Raw genomic sequence first — 16,126 nt, 5'->3', positions numbered from 1 at the left:
AGAACCCCCGCCAGGTTATTCCCCCCCCCCCCCCCACTTCTAAAACTAAAGTTGCACCCCTGTATTAATTGTTACCCAGAAATGATTTGATATTGAGATTAAAAACGGTTGCATTGGACCTTAAAACAAAACCAAGAAATTGTATTGGTATAAAATAATGGAATTGTCAATACCCTTTATCAATGGTGCCAATGATTATGGACGTGACTGTAAATTAATCGTTTGACACTTTTCTACTATTGCATGGGGGACTTTTATTTTGAAATTCCCCCAAATTCCGTGACCCGGATTTGACCTGTTAGTGCTACTGGCAAGAACACGTAGCTAGCTAACAAAGCTCGAAATGCAACATCTCAAGGAAAAAGGTAACTAGTAGCTAGACAGCAATTAGCTATCGTTGCAGTGTGGTAGCATCTGCAGAGAAATTTTCCTAAAATTGTTCTCTCTTTGGCCTCTGTCTCATAGCTAACTAACTAGCTAGCTAAAGTGAGTTATTTAAGTTGCGATAGCTCGGCTAGCGAGCTATATAAACGAGCCTATTACGAATTCGGCAGGAACATTTTTATCTAGTTATTTTCCGTGGTAGCTTCACGTTATGTCAAGAGCAGCATTTGTATTTATTAGGGATCCCCATTAGTTCCTGCCAAGGCAGCAGCTACTCTTCTTGGGGTCCAAACACACCAAAGCACCCAGATATAAAACTGAACTATATTTGTACTGAATGCACTAAAGATAAAACAGTACGTCATATAACATCCCTACAACACAACATGTAAAATACCCCCATACAATTTTTAACATTTTATTTAACTAGGCAAGTCAATACTAGAACAAATTCTTATTTACAATAAGCCAATAGTGCGCCACCCTATGGAACTCGCTATTACGTCTGGTTGTGATACAGCCTGGAATCGTGCCAGGGTCTGTAGTGACGCCTCAGGTTCTGAGATGCAGTGCCTTAGACAGCCGCACCACTCGGGAGCCATCCCCAGAACCTTCTCTTAATTGCCTATGACCACAACAAATAATAATCGCCGGTCAATCTCCGTTGAGAGCGTCCGTTTCTATGGCGATTTAAAGGTGAAGTCTCAGAAATACACAATGAAAACAGGAACAGATTGTCTTTGAGGAGGGTGGATATTGAAATTCAGTCTGTTAGCTTCATGGATACTGACATGAGTGCTATGGGTCGGTAGTCATTTAAGCAGGTTACCTTAGCTTTTTTGGGGGGCACAAGGACTATGATGGTCTGCTTGAAACATGAAGGTATTACAGACTCAGTCAGGGAGAGTTTGAAAATGTCAATTAAGACACTTGCCAGTTGGTCCGCGCATGCTCTGAGTACACGTCCTGGTAATGTCTGGCCCTGCGTCCTTGTGAATGTTGACCTGCTTAAAGGTCTTACTCACATTGGCTACAAAGAGTGTGATCACACAGTCGTCCGGAACAGCTGGTGCTCTCATGCATGCTTCAGTGTTGCTTGCCTCGAAGCGAACGTAAAAGGCATTTTGCCCGTCTGGTAGGCACTGGGCAGCTCACGTCTGGGTTTCCCTTTGTCGTCCGTAACAGTTTGCCGCCTGCCACATCCGGTGAGCGTCAGAGCCAGTGTCGGCTTCATAACGGACACTGTGAGGCAGGTGTGAGAGAAACAACGAGCTCTGTGAGCCCTTTCCAAAGGCCATACAATATGATTGACTGAAATGCATCATTTGAGACTTGTCAACATTCATGCAGACTCCTACATACACTGATAACAGTCTGCACTCCAACATATGGGGCGGTAGGGTAGCCTAGTGGTTAGACTAGTAACCGGAAGGTTGCAAGTTCAAATCCCCAAGCTTTTTTGTAAGATAAGTTTAATGCTTGCAAGCAACTTACCTTGGCTTCTTACAGCATTCGCGTAACAGGCAGTCTCCTCGTGGAGTGCAATGAGAGGCAGGTGGTTAGAGCGTTGGACTAGTTAACTGTATGGTTGCAAGATTGAATCCCCGAGCTGACAAGGTACAAATCTGTCGTTCTGCCCCTGAACAGGCAGTTAACCCACTGTTCCTAGGCCGTCATTGAAAATAAGAATTTGTTCTTAACTGACTTGCCTAGTTAAATAAATATAAAATAAATAAAATATAGACCTCAGGGATAATGAGCAACATGGTATCATTTGGAAATGTCTAACTTTATTTCTGTACGCTCAGGTTGACATCCCCAGGGAATGGCCCACAAACAATGTCTCCTGATCTGAATCTGTGCCCGTAGGTCCATTTCCTCCCCCAGCGTCTCTGCGTCTTTTGGTTCCTCCGCTGCGGCTGGTGTCTGCAGCTCTATGGCAGGTTGTTCAGCGGAGAGACGTCATGGACTACGGCTTGGTGCAGGAGTTTGTCGTCACCGTGTTGGACGTAGTCCCAGATCTGATGAGTTACAGGGAGAAAGTCCAACTCATCATGGGTCTGAGAGCACAGGTGAGAGATGGGGCTGATGGGTGGAGAGGGGGAAGGAGAGATGGGGCTGATGGGTGGAGAGGGGAAGGAGAGATGGGGCTGATGGGTGGAGAGGGGGAAGGAGAGATGGGGCTGATGGGTAGAGAGGGGAAGGAGAGATGGGGCTGATGGGTGGAGAGGGGGGAAGGAGAGATGGGGCTGATGGGTGGAGAGTGGGAAGGAGAGATGGGGCTGATGGGTGGAGAGGGTGAAGGAGAGATGGGGCTGATGGGTGGAGAGGGGGACGGAGAGATGGGGCTGATGGGTGGAGAGGGGGACGGAGAGATGGGGCTGATGGGTGGAGAGGGTGAAGGAGAGATGGGGCTGATGGGTGGAGAGGGTGAAGGAGAGATGGGGCTGATGGGTGGAGAGGGGGACGGAGAGATGGGGCTGATGGGTAGAGAGGGGGACGGAGAGATGGGGCTGATGGGTGGAGAGGGGGAAGGAGAGATGGGGCTGATGGGTGGAGAGGGTGAAGGAGAGATGGGGCTGATGGGTGGAGAGGGTGAAGGAGAGATGGGGCTGATGGGTGGAGAGGGGGACGGAGAGATGGGGCTGATTTCCATAGACACGCTGCCTACAACACTGCGTTAAAACGTCTCCTACAACACCGTGTTAAAACGTCTCCTACAACACCGCGTTAAAACGTCTCCTACAACACCGTGTTAAAACGTCTCCTACAACACCGCGTTAAAACGTCACCTACAACACTGTGTTAAAATGTCTCCTACAACACCGTGTTAAAACGTCTCCTACAACACCGTGTTAAAACGTCTCCTACAACACCGTGTTAAAACGTCTCCTACAACACCGCGTTAAAACGTCTCCTACAACACTGCGTTAAAACGTCTCCTACAACACCGTGTTAAAACGTCTCCTACAACACCGTGTTAAAACGTCTCCTACAACACCGCGTTAAAACGTCTCCGTTTCCATGGACACGCTGCCTACAACACCGCGTTAAAACGTCTCCTACAACACTGCGTTAAAACGTCTCCTACAACACCGTGTTAAAGACGTGGGGCTCCTACAACAAGGAGATGGGGATGATGGGTGGAGAGGGGACAGAAGGAGAGATGGGGCGTGTTAAAACGTCTCCTACAACACCGCGTTAAAACGTCTCCGTTTCCATGGACACGCTGCCTACAACACCGCGTTAAAACGTCTCCTACAACACGGTGTTAAAACGTCTCCTACAACACGGTGTTAAAACGTGTCCTACAACACCGTGTTAAAACGTCTCCTACAACACCGCGTTAAAATGTCTCCTACAACATCGCGTTAAAACGTCTCCAACAACACCGCGTTAAAACGTCTCCTACAACACCGCGTTAAAACGTCTCCTACAACACCGTGTTAAAACGTCTCCTACAACACCGTGTTAAAACGTCTCCTACAACACCGTGTTAAAACGTCTCCGTTTCCATAGACATGCTGCCTACAACACCGTGTTAAAACGTCTCCTACAACACCGTGTTAAAACGTCTCCTACAACACCGTGTTAAAACGTCTCCTACAACACCGTGTTAAAACGTCTCCTACAACACCGCGTTAAAACGTCTCCTACAACGCTGCGTTAAAACGTCTCCTACAACGCCGCGTTAAAACGTCTCCTACAACACCGCGTTAAAACGTCTCCTACAACACCGCGTTAAAACGTCTCCTACAACACCGTGTTAAAACGTCTCCTACAACACCGTGTTAAAACGTCTCCTACAACACCGCGTTAAAACGTCTCCGTTTCCATGGACACGCTGCCTACAACACCGCGTTAAAACGTCTCCTACAACACCGCGTTAAAACGTCTCCTACAACACGGTGTTAAAACGTCTCCTACAACACGGTGTTAAAACGTGTCCTACAACACCGTGTTAAAACGTCTCCTACAACACCGCGTTAAAATGTCTCCTACAACATCGCGTTAAAACGTCTCCAACAACACCGCGTTAAAACGTCTCCTACAACACCGCGTTAAAACGTCTCCTACAACACCGTGTTAAAACGTCTCCTACAACACCGTGTTAAAACGTCTCCTACAACACCGTGTTAAAACGTCTCCGTTTCCATAGACATGCTGCCTACAACACCGTGTTAAAACGTCTCCTACAACACCGTGTTAAAACGTCTCCTACAACACCGTGTTAAAACGTCTCCTACAACACCGCGTTAAAACGTCTCCTACAACACCGTGTTAAAACGTCTCCTACAACACCGTGTTAAAACGTCTCCTACAACACCGTGTTAAAACGTCTCCGTTTCCATAGACACGCTGCCTACAACACCGTGTTAAAACGTCTCCTACAACACCGTGTTAAAACGTCTCCTACAACACCGTGTTAAAACGTCTCCTACAACACCGTGTTAAAATGTCTCCTACAACACCGCGTTAAAACGTCTCCTACAACACCGCGTTAAAACGTCTCCTACAACACCGTGTTAAAACGTCTCCGTTTCCATAGACACGCTGCCTACAACACTGCGTTAAAACGTCTCCTACAACACCGTGTTAAAACGTCTCCTACAATACCGTGTTAAAACGTCTCCGTTTCCATAGACACGCTGCCTACAACACTGTGTTAAAACGGCTCCTACAACACCGTGTTAAAACGTCTCCGTGGGGGAAAAGGCTCTTCTCAGCTGCAGTCAATACACTGGTTTTGTTTTCTGGAATTCTTAAAAAAAAAAAAATCTTACCTTTTATTCCCATCAGCTGGTCCTGAAGTTGTTGTTCTCAGAACACCTCGCCGACTCTGACACCATCCAGTCACACCTGAATAGGATGAAAACCTGTAGCATCACTCATAGGGACAACCAGGTGAGTGTCACTCAATGGCATTGTAACTCTGCTGGTATTACTTGAAGTGGTTGATACCAAACCATAGTGACAGAAACACGGCTCACCTTTGTATCGGTGTCATAATGGCTTCTGGGACAGCATGGCCAGCGCCATTGAGGGAAGTCTCCATTGTAAAGACGTCCATTTTCTTCTTCGTGTAAAGCTAATATTGGTGATGTCCCGCCCCCTGCCGTGCTGGGGTCTTGAACCGAATCTAGTGTGTCATTCACTTAGTGTGGCCACTAGATGGCGGTCATATAACATAAAGCCATTTAAAAACAATAGCACTCTATATGAAAAAGAAGACATTCGCTCTGAACATTGGCTGTTAGGAATCCCCACCCAGTTGACTACTTTAAAATGGTGGAAGCCTTCAATGTCATTATCCATGCTAAAATGGGTTATATCCATCCAGAGAGGGACGTCAACGGCATTCACACAGCTTGCGATTGTGCCATGTGCTCTGGTTAGCCGGGCAAGGTGTTTATAGATGCTGGCTCTATTTATTCACTGTGCTATCCATACTTCCTGTTAGTCACTGTGCTATCCATACTTCCTGTTAGTCACTGTGCTATCCATACTTTCTGTTATTCACTCTGCTATCTATACTTCCTGTTAGTCACTGTGCTATCTATACTTCCTGTTATGCACTGTGCTATCCATACTTCCTGTTATGCACTGTGCTATCCATACTTCCTGTTAGTCACTGTGCTATCCATACTTCCTGTTAGTCACTGTGCTATCCATACTTCCTGTTAGTCACTGTGCTATCCATACTTCCTGTTATTCACTGTGCTATCCATACTTCCTGTTAGTCACTGTGCTATCCATACTTCCTGTTAGTCACTGTGCTATCCATACTTCCTGTTAGTTACTGTGCAATCCATACTTCTTGTTAGTCACTGTGCTATCCATATTTCCTGTTATTCACTGTGCTATCCATACTTCCTGTTATTCACTGTGCTATCCATACTTCCTGTTAGTCACTGTGCTATCCATACTTCCTGTTAGTCACTGTGCTATCCATACTTCCTGTTAGTCACTGTGCTATCCATACTTCCTGTTATTCACTGTGCTATCCATACTTCCTGTTAGTCACTGTGCTATCCATACTTCCTGTAGATTTGTGATCCTGAGGTGGAGGCATCAGAATCCAACTTCCTGGAGCTGATTAAAACGCTGCTGGAAGACCCAGTCGAGAGAGAACGCTTCTTTCAGGTCAGCGACTTAAGTAGCCGATTCTGTTGATGATGGTGATGAGGAGGATAATAACTCCCAAGGTGTTGAATGCTTTGACAAGGTAATGTTCAATGCTTAGATAAAAAAAAAGCACTGTCCTATTCTCTACTTCTTTGGTTGTTTCTCAGAACGTTTTTCCAGAGGAATTCGGCGCCAAGTATCACTCCGCACTGCAGACGCTGCTGTGGGAGTTCCTCTCCAGACTGGAGAAGCTGCTTCCAACACCGACCCTTCACCAGGTACCAACATAACGCCTCTTCATCAGCGCTGAGGCGTCATACATCTGAGGCGTCATACATCTGAGGCTTCATACATCTGGGTCGTCATACATCTGGGTCGTCATACATCTGGGTCGTCATACATCTGAGGCGTCATACATCTGAGGCGTCATACATCTGGGTCGTCATACATCTGAGGCGTCATACATCTGAGGCGTCACACATCTGAGGCGTCATACATCTGAGGCGTCATACATCTGAGGCGTCACACATCTGAGGCGTCACACATCTGAGGCGTCACACATCTGAGGCGTCATACATCTGAGGCGTCACACATCTGAGGCGTCACACATCTGGGTCGTCATACATCTGAGGCGTCATACATCTGGGTCGTCATACATCTGGGTCGTCATACATCTGAGGCGTCATACATCTGAGGCGTCATACATCTGAGGCGTCATACATCTGAGGCGTCACACATCTGAGGCGTCATACATCTGAGGCTCTGAGGCGTCATACATCTGAGGCTCTGAGGCGTCACACATCTGAGGCGTCATACATCTGAGGCTCTGAGGCGTCATACATCTGAGGCTTCATACATCTGAGGCGTCACACATCTGAGGCGTCACACATCTGAGGCGTCACACATCTGAGGCGTCACACATCTGAGGCGTCACACATCTGAGGCGTCACACATCTGAGGCGTCACACATCTGAGGCGTCACACATCTGAGGCGTCACACATCTGAGGCGTCACACATCTGAGGCGTCACACATCTGAGGCGTCACACATCTGAGGCGTCACACATCTGAGGCGTCACACATCTGAGGCGTCACACATCTGAGGCGTCACACATCTGAGGCGTCACACATCTGAGGCGTCACACATCTGAGGCGTCATACATCTGAGGCTTCATACATCTGAGGCTTCATACATCTGAGGCGTCATACATCTGAGGCTCTGAGGCTTCATACATCTGAGGCTCTGAGGCGTCATACATCTGAGGCGTCACACATCTGAGGCGTCACACATCTGAGGCGTCATACATCTGAGGCGTCATACATCATACCAAACATTTACACAAATGCTAAAATATCCATTAATTGGATGAATAGATGCATAAAAGGTTTTTATTTTATTTAACTAGGCAAGTCAGTTAAGAACAAATTCTTATTTTCAATGACTGCCTAGGAACAGTGGGTTAACTGCCTTGTTCAGGGGCAGAACGACAGATTTGTACCTTGTCAGCTCGGGGGTTTGAACTTGCAACTTTCCGGTTACTAGACCAACGCTCTAACCACTAGGCTACCCTGCCGCCCCGGTGTAAGGTATATTTTATTCTATAGCATTGTGCGTTTTATACCATTCATGCATATTGTCAGCGTCCTGGAAAAACACAGTTTCTTTTCAGATGTATTAATGTGGTATACTTCAGCAGCCACACTTTAAATATTGTACAACTTTAAATATTGTACAACTTCAAATATTGTACAACTTCATTTTGCCTTGTAGTTATTCTTTGGAACGCTACTCGTCTAACACTGTTTAAGCCATTCAAAGCTTTAAAACGTGCAGACTGGTCTGGAATACTATGCTTAAATACACATTTTTTAAAAACCATTTATACTTTAAAAACTATTAAATGTTTTTTCCTTCTAAAATAAATAAATACTTCATTCACTTTAATGTAATTTCTTCCAACATTCTAAAGCTTCCATTGCTGAATATTCCCGTGACTTTCTGTTCACTGTAAACATTATCACTTTTGATGCAAATCAGCGACTTTGACCACTTTCCGAACAACTTAAGACAAAAACTTAAGAGCATACAACATCTTAAGGCTGTTTTAGACTTGGCCTAACGACGTGTTTGTAGACAATTACAATTTCGACAAGTGTCGTTGGTCAAAACGAAATTTCATTTTATACTCCGGTGGACTTGACTGTCCGTAGACCGTAGCTGCGACTGTTGGTTTCCATGTTCGTTGCAGACGTAAAACTGAACTTTGACCCTCGTTTTCGGAGTCCGTTGTCATGGTTACCAGAAACGAGAGCGCACACGTTCTAAAATATCTTTAAGTAGAATGCTTTTATTTCGTCACAATATTTTAGATCTTGTTGTAATTTATCTTCCTGCAATGATGGATACAAATGAGCTAAAGTTAAGACGTTGTCAGCTATATGCTCTGGTCATTATTTTAACTGGCTAGGCAGCGAGCTAACAAGCTAGAAACAAAACAAACATTGTTTAGGAAGTTGAAGTTATGATATTATAGAACTGGATCTGTTGTCATTGTCAAGCCCTTCTCGTTCCCTCAGACTGCATCTTGGTTTCTACAACAAGTTAGACAAAAACGTAGTGTATGAAATCCTCGTCTCCTCTGCTTTTCAAATACTTCTTCCACTACCACGAAAATACATTCAAATAGCTCAAGCAAGTCACACAATTTTTCTTTATGGACAATTACAATCTCGTTGCTTGTATTAAAAGTTCACAAGGTAATTTGAATTCCTTTTTATTAATTATACTACAGTCAGTAAACTTTTACAGGACATGGATGGCAATAACAGCTTTTTTTTAATGTAAAAAATACAAATAAATTCTAGGGCAACGAGGTTATGATATTATAGAACTGAATCTGTTGCCTTTCTCTTTCCCTCAGACTGCATCTTGGTTTCTACCTGACCCCTCTGTCCTGGAGGAGTGTGGGCAGTCTGTGCGTCACCCTCAACCTTTGAGGACCCTTCTCCAGTACCATACCAACCTTTCTCCAGACCCACATGTTGAGGCCAATGGTAGGAGAAGAAGACTTTTGAAAAATGGGAGAATTATATTTTTTATGTCCTTTACGTTTTTTGACATTCGTGTTTTGATATTGCCTTTTCTTCTTCTCTTGTCCTCGGCTCTGTCACCTGGAGACAACCACATCCTGTCTCCATCTCCCCGAGAGTCATCCACTGACCAAGCTGACCCAGAGATCCAATCAGAACCCATACATACATTTATGACCATTCAAAGCCCTGCATCATATTGCTGTGAGTCAGAAATGACACCTTCGCTGGATTACAGGGAGAGTCAACGAGGGATAGATTTAGACCGCACTGCAAATGTCGACATTTTGCCTTCGAATGAAGAGGTGGAGTGTGTCAACAAGGAAAGTCTTGACAAAGAGAGAGAAATGGATCAAGCTTTTCTTCACCTTCGTGCTGACAGTGGGCCGAAAATCCAACCAGGAGCTCACCGCTTCGAAAAGGAGGCGCAGGACGTTTCTAATTTGTCTACGTCCTGTCGGCTCCGTCAGCCCACGGTGCTGCTGCACAGACTTCACATTACTGATACGCCGTCACCCATGTCAGAGGTCAATCCAACGCCGAGCAGAGAGACGCTTCAGATTGACAATGTGGAAACCCAAGGACGGAGAGGAGACCGGGTCATATCACAAAAGAGCGAGAGGAATGTCGAAGTAGAGCCCTCAGATAGCCCACCTCAGTATTCTCTGATCCCTGGCCCATGCCGTACTAAGGGGCAGCCTAAAAGAAGCAAGCGTGTCAAAATATGCTCCTTGTGTGGGAAAACTTTCAGGGAAGCAAAGGATTTGACAGCACACATAACATCTCACACTGAGCAGAGGCCTCACCAGTACACCCTGTGTAGTAGACGAGACGTTGAACACCATGAGGACTTGCAGAAGCGTCGTCAGAGTGTGTGTGAGGCGGCAGCTCAACCAGAAGAGGATAACATGTCATCGACGGAGGAGACAGAGATATCTCAGCCCCACGACACACTACCTCAGAGAAGGCACATGACAACCCAACACGGTAAACCAAGACAGTCTTCCAAAGTCACCAAATGCTCCGTGCGTAACGAGACCTTCAGTAAGGCATTGCACGTGAGATACACACATGGGAAGCTCCTGTGCCTCAACTGTGGGGATGTTTTTGAGAACTCCACTTTGAGGAAACACAAAAAAGTGTGTTTGAAGACAAAGAAACGTCTCTCTTGCTCTCTGTGCGGAGACACCTTTGATCTCTCTGAGCCAAACGAGCGTGAGGACGTGAACCCACAGCAACTTCCGAGGGAGGCTCTTCCAGAGGCCGGCGCTGTTTTGGCAGCAGTAGAAAATTCGACAGAGATACCTCAACCCTCAAACACAACACCCCAAAACCCAACCACCTCCAATGCTCTGCCCTTTCAGCTAGCTAATCATTACACAAAATGCCTTTTATGTAAAGAAGCTTTTGATAACGGAGAAGACCTGAGAAGACATCTGAGATTTGAACATGGTGTACTTCCCTACCTGTGTTTTAAATGTGGGGAGGGTTTCCAAAGCGCCTCTGATCGGAAGAAACACTCAGACCAGTGTTCCGGTCAAAACATTCCAGAGTCCAGGAAGTGTCCCGGTTGCAGGACGAGGACTTCACACTATAGACAACAGCAGCAGCAGCAGCAGGAAATGACAAGTCAGGAAGTGAACCTTAAAAGACTCCAGACAGCCTGGCCGCTACATACAGGAGAAAACGAGATGGAGATCCCACAGTCCAGCAGCACAGACGTAGACTTCTCAAATGACTCTCGGCAACACCGGCTAAACCAATCCGTCGATCAATCAAATGACTCTCGGCAACACCGGCTAAACCAATCCGTCGATCAATCAAATGACTCTCGGCAACACCGGCTAAACCAATCCGTCGATCAATCAAATGACTCTCGGCAACACCGGCTAAACCAATCCGTCGATCAATCAAACTTATTTGTGAGGTGCTTTTTCGATCAGCGAACTGCTCTTACAGGAAGCCGGTCGAGACCCCGAAGAGAGAAGCGCTGTGACGAGACGGACTTTCAGACACAGCAAGACTTTAATGAGGAAGTCAATCCAAGCCAAACCCGAAGGGAGGTTGACCCAGCAGGTGGAGGCACATCTCAGCCTTCAAGGGGGAACGGGATAGAGACTCCCCAGCCCCACAGTACTGAATCCCAGAACCCAACAACCTACGACGCTTCCCCCACTCTGCCCCCTGGTGTAAATTTAGATTCTAGAACATGTCACGTGTGTTCCAAGAGTTTTCAATCGGAAACAATCCCTGATTTTGCATCTGAGACGTCACGGTGAGGGGGCCATTAAGTGTCCCATATGTTCACGGTGCTTTGGTCGCAACAGGGATTTAAAGTTTCACCTGGCCAACAAATCCGGGTGTGGGCCAACGCGTCGTAATCTTACCGCCGTAATCGTTCCCACAAAAGACACGCCGGTCTTCACTTGCCCCGAATGTCTGCAACAGTTCACCAGCGAAAAGAAACTGAAATCCCACATGGTATGTCACACAGGAGATGGGTTCTCCTGTAGCTTTTGTGGCAAAATGTTTGCCGGACACAACCAATTGAAGTTTCATATCCGTTGTCATAGTTACAGGCCTTATCTATGTGATACGTGTGGCAAGGATTTCCCATCTCAGAGTGCGTTGGAATCGCACGAGCGTGTGCACACGGACGAGCGGGCGTACTCTTGCACAGATTGTGGGAAAACGTTTAAGCGTAAGGGTACGCTGACACAACACCGACTGATTCATACGGGGGAGCGGCCATTTGCGTGTGCTCTCTGTCGAGTACGTTTTACCACCAATAAGCATCTGAAACTGCACATGATGTGTCACACGGGGGAGAGGCCTTTTAAATGTCCGGTTTGTGGGAGGGGCTTTAGACAGAAAGGCGATTTGAGACAACATCAAGCTTTGTGTTCCTAGTTGCCTTTGGGGCTCAAGAGGTTTAAGATGAAGAGTTCTTATGTTCTTATTGTGTCTGTCAGTATTCCGACATTCTAATTCCGTCTCACCCTGCGTTCATAACATCTGGTAAATTTGTGAATTCCAGCAATCCGACTGTGTGAAGAATCCACTTGAACGCCTCTCCAACTGGTAACTACTTGTGGGGAAACGTATCTGTCATCTCTGAGCTTCCGACTTCTGCCATATGCTGAACTCTGACGTCACAAAGGAAATCACCTTTGATAACAGCAGTTTTGGCGGTTAAATGCAACAACAAAACATTATTTATAAAAAATTAAAATAAATATTATGTTTTTTTGAAAACAAGTTGTTCAGTTTGTGGTTGAAACAGTTTTGCCATCCAGCCAATCGGCGTTTTCTAAATTGGTTCAAAGCATGTGAATGTACTCAACTCGTTGCGCCCAGTTTCCCGTTTGTCATGAAGGCAGCATAAAGCACGTCCATGGGAAGTGCCGCAGGTGCATTCCATTACGGTTTGGAATGGAGACTTCAATTTACGATTTTGACGAGGTTATCAATTAGTCTATTCGACCAATGGCAATGGGGATGTTTCGAAATGCAATAGACCTTATACCACCCGTCGCATAAATAAGGCGAATTAAGTACGACAGAAATGGTTGAATTTTTTGTCTTGCACAATTGTCCATGGCTGTCTTATTGCAACGATCCAGAACTTTCTGAGAGTTGATTAAATATGGTCGGGTTATCTGATTGGAGGAATCACTGAAGACTGAAACGCTGATAACATGCTGTTGTAACAGATCTCTCAGTGGGCAGATGTTCCATTGGGTACGTCGTTGGGGAGGGATGATGCGCTGCCCAGTTTCAAGCACACGTGTTGAAGTCTGAATACTGCGGCTCGTGCCAGTCAACTCATAATTCAGCCAACTCTGAAAAGAGCACGAGTCATTTTGATTTGTGATCTACACTAACCAGATGTATTTTGTCAGGTAAATTAGATTCCTGTTGGGTGGTTCTTATCAACAGACTAAAACCCTTCTACCTTTTCCACACAAAAAAAAACCTGCTTCTTTGAGTTAATTTTGAATTCTCCAGATTGAATGAGTTAATTTTGAATTCTCCATATTGAATGAGTTCATTTTGAATTCTCCATATTGAATGAGGTCATTTTGAATTCTCCATATTGAAGGAGTTCATTTTGAATTCTCCATATTGAAGGAGTTTATTTTGAATTCTCCATATTGAAGGAGTTTATTTTGAATTCTCCATATTGAAGGAGTTCATTTTGAATTCTCCATATTGAATGAGGTCATTTTGAATTCTCCATATTGAATGAGTTCATTTTGAATTCTCCATATTGAATGAGTTCATTTTGAATTCTCCATATTGAATGAGTTCATTTTGAATTCTCCATATTGAATTCTCCATATTGAATGAGTTCATTTTGAATTCTCCATATTGAATGAGTTCATTTTGAATTCTCCATATTGAATGAGTTCATTTTGAATTCTCCATATTGAATGAGTTCATTTTGAATTCTCCATATTGAAGGAGTTAATTTTGAATTCTCTATTGAAGGAGTTAATTTTGAATTCTCTATTGAAGGAGTTAATTTTGAATTCTCCATATTGAATGAGTTTATTTTGAATTCTCCATATTGAAGGTGTTTATTTTGAATTCTCCATATTGAAGGTGTTTATTTTGAATTCTCCATATTGAATGAGTTCATTTTGAATTCTCCATATTGAGTTCATTTTGAATTCTCCATATTGAATGAGTTCATTTTGAATTCTCCATATTGAATGAGTTCATTTTGAATTCTCCATATTGAATGAGTTAATTTTGAATTATCCATATTGAATGAGTTAATTTTGAATTCTCCATATTGAATGAGTTAATTTTGAATTCTCCATATTGAATGAGTTAATTTTGAATTCTCCCCTTTTTGAATGAAATAATCTAATCTGTTGAAAAAGTTTTATTTTTTTAGTTTTATTTTTTTCTTAGCTTTGTAAAACAGCCAATTGTATATATCCTTTACAAAACTGCAACTATACGTCTACAAGAATTGTAATAAACATAACAGCAACCCATGCATTATCCTCAATTTTGTCATCCTTCCATTTTGTACTTCACAATTTGTTCTACGATGTAATGAACGGTTAGAAACATGTCAAAACAAATCATTTTGGCCTCTCCCCGATCTATCTCCGTGAAAAGTTAAAGACAACAGGTTCTGAATTTACATCCATTGTACAGAAATTATTATTCTGTGGGAATCATTCTTAAGGTATTGGTTGTTACAGGTAACTGCCAAAATAATGGGAACAAAGCAGGTGCATTTTCACAGGTGTGGTTCCTGAGTTAGTTCCTGAGTTAATGAAGCAATTAACATCCCATCATGTTTAGGGTCATGTACTGGTATAAAAATGCTGGGCAGTGAGTTAATTAAGCAATTAACATCCCATCATGCTTAGGGTCATGTACTGGTATAAAAACGCTGGGCAGGCCATTATTTTGGCTACTATGGCGAAGCTCTCATAGGATGACAATGCCCCCCATCCACAGGGCACGAGTGGTCACAGAAGGGTTTGATGAGCATGAAAACAATGTAAACCATATGTCAGGGCCGTCTCAGTCACCAGATCTCAACCCAGTTGAACTATGGGAGGTTCTGGAGCGGGGCCAGAGGCAGCGTTTTCCCACCACCAACAAAACAACTAATTATTCAATTTCTCATGGAATACGGGTGTCACATCCCTCCAATAGAGTTCCAGACTCTTGTAGAATCTATGCCAAGGTGCATTGAAGTTGTCCTGGCTCGTGGTGGCCCACCCCCAAGAGAGTTCCAGACCCTTGTTTAATCTATGCCAAGGCACATTGAAGCTGTTCTGTCTCATGGTGGCCCACCCCCAAGAGAGTTCCAGACCCTTGTAGAATATATGCCATGGTGCATTGAAGGTGTCCTGGCTCGTGGTGACCCAACACCCTAATAAGAAGCTTATGTTGGTGTTTCCTTTATTTTGGCAGTTACGTAAAAAAAACATTCTTTTTTCTTCTTCTTTTTTTTAACCTTTATTTAACTAGACAAGTCAGTTAAGAACAAATTCTTATTTTCAATTCACTACCCTGCCGCCCCAGTAGTCAGTAGTGAGACAAGGGCTGAATTAACGCGATAAAGCCAACATGATTGAAAGCCACAATCATTTCTATCTTAATAATCAAATCATTTTCTGGGTAACAAATAAGTACCTTACTGTGATTGTTTTCAATTCAAATTGTAAAAAAATAAGCAAAAATTTGCTTCTCAGCGAAGTGCAATTTCTCAAGCTTGAATTTTGCTCGGAATGTCTGGGAGTGGCCTTAGTGGGGAGGTGAAAACAGAAAACTAGCTGTTATTGGCAGAGAAGATTGGAACTCTCTTATTGGTCTATTAACTAATTTACCTTCCGGTGATGTCACCAGACAGGGTATTTGGTATTTTATTAGGATCCCTATGAAACATGACATAATACACAACATTAATAGACAAGAACAACTCTTCAGGTCCTGTACCTCTCTGGTCGGGTCCTGTACCTCTCTGTGGTCGGGTCCTGTACCTCTCTGGTCAGGTC

The 16,126-nt window shown here is 44.3% G+C and overlaps 1 protein-coding gene and 1 long non-coding RNA gene across 2 annotated transcripts; one reads left to right on the top strand and one right to left on the bottom strand.

The window, feature by feature from the left end:
• The first annotated feature begins 284 nt into the window (after positions 1-284).
• LOC135531288 (zinc finger protein 263-like) lies at positions 285-13,927 on the top strand. The gene is made up of 7 exons (XM_064959409.1): positions 285-365; positions 2,254-2,456; positions 5,185-5,289; positions 6,433-6,528; positions 6,678-6,788; positions 9,431-9,563; positions 9,687-13,927. Exons 1-7 carry the CDS (start codon positions 344-346, stop codon positions 11,876-11,878), a joined length of 2,862 nt encoding a protein of 953 aa, XP_064815481.1. The 5' UTR covers positions 285-343; the 3' UTR covers positions 11,879-13,927.
• On the bottom strand, positions 2,317-5,841 carry LOC135531289 (uncharacterized). The gene is made up of 3 exons (XR_010453990.1): positions 5,376-5,841; positions 5,169-5,244; positions 2,317-2,405 (listed from the first exon to the last, which is right to left on the bottom strand). It is a non-coding gene; the product is annotated as an uncharacterized LOC135531289 (long non-coding RNA).
• Positions 13,928-16,126: the final 2,199 nt, after the last annotated feature.

This window comes from Oncorhynchus masou, unplaced genomic scaffold, assembly GCF_036934945.1.
Source record: "Oncorhynchus masou masou isolate Uvic2021 unplaced genomic scaffold, UVic_Omas_1.1 unplaced_scaffold_1574, whole genome shotgun sequence".
Lineage (NCBI taxonomy): Eukaryota > Metazoa > Chordata > Actinopteri > Salmoniformes > Salmonidae > Oncorhynchus > Oncorhynchus masou.
This window is presented reverse-complemented; position numbering and strand designations above follow the sequence as displayed.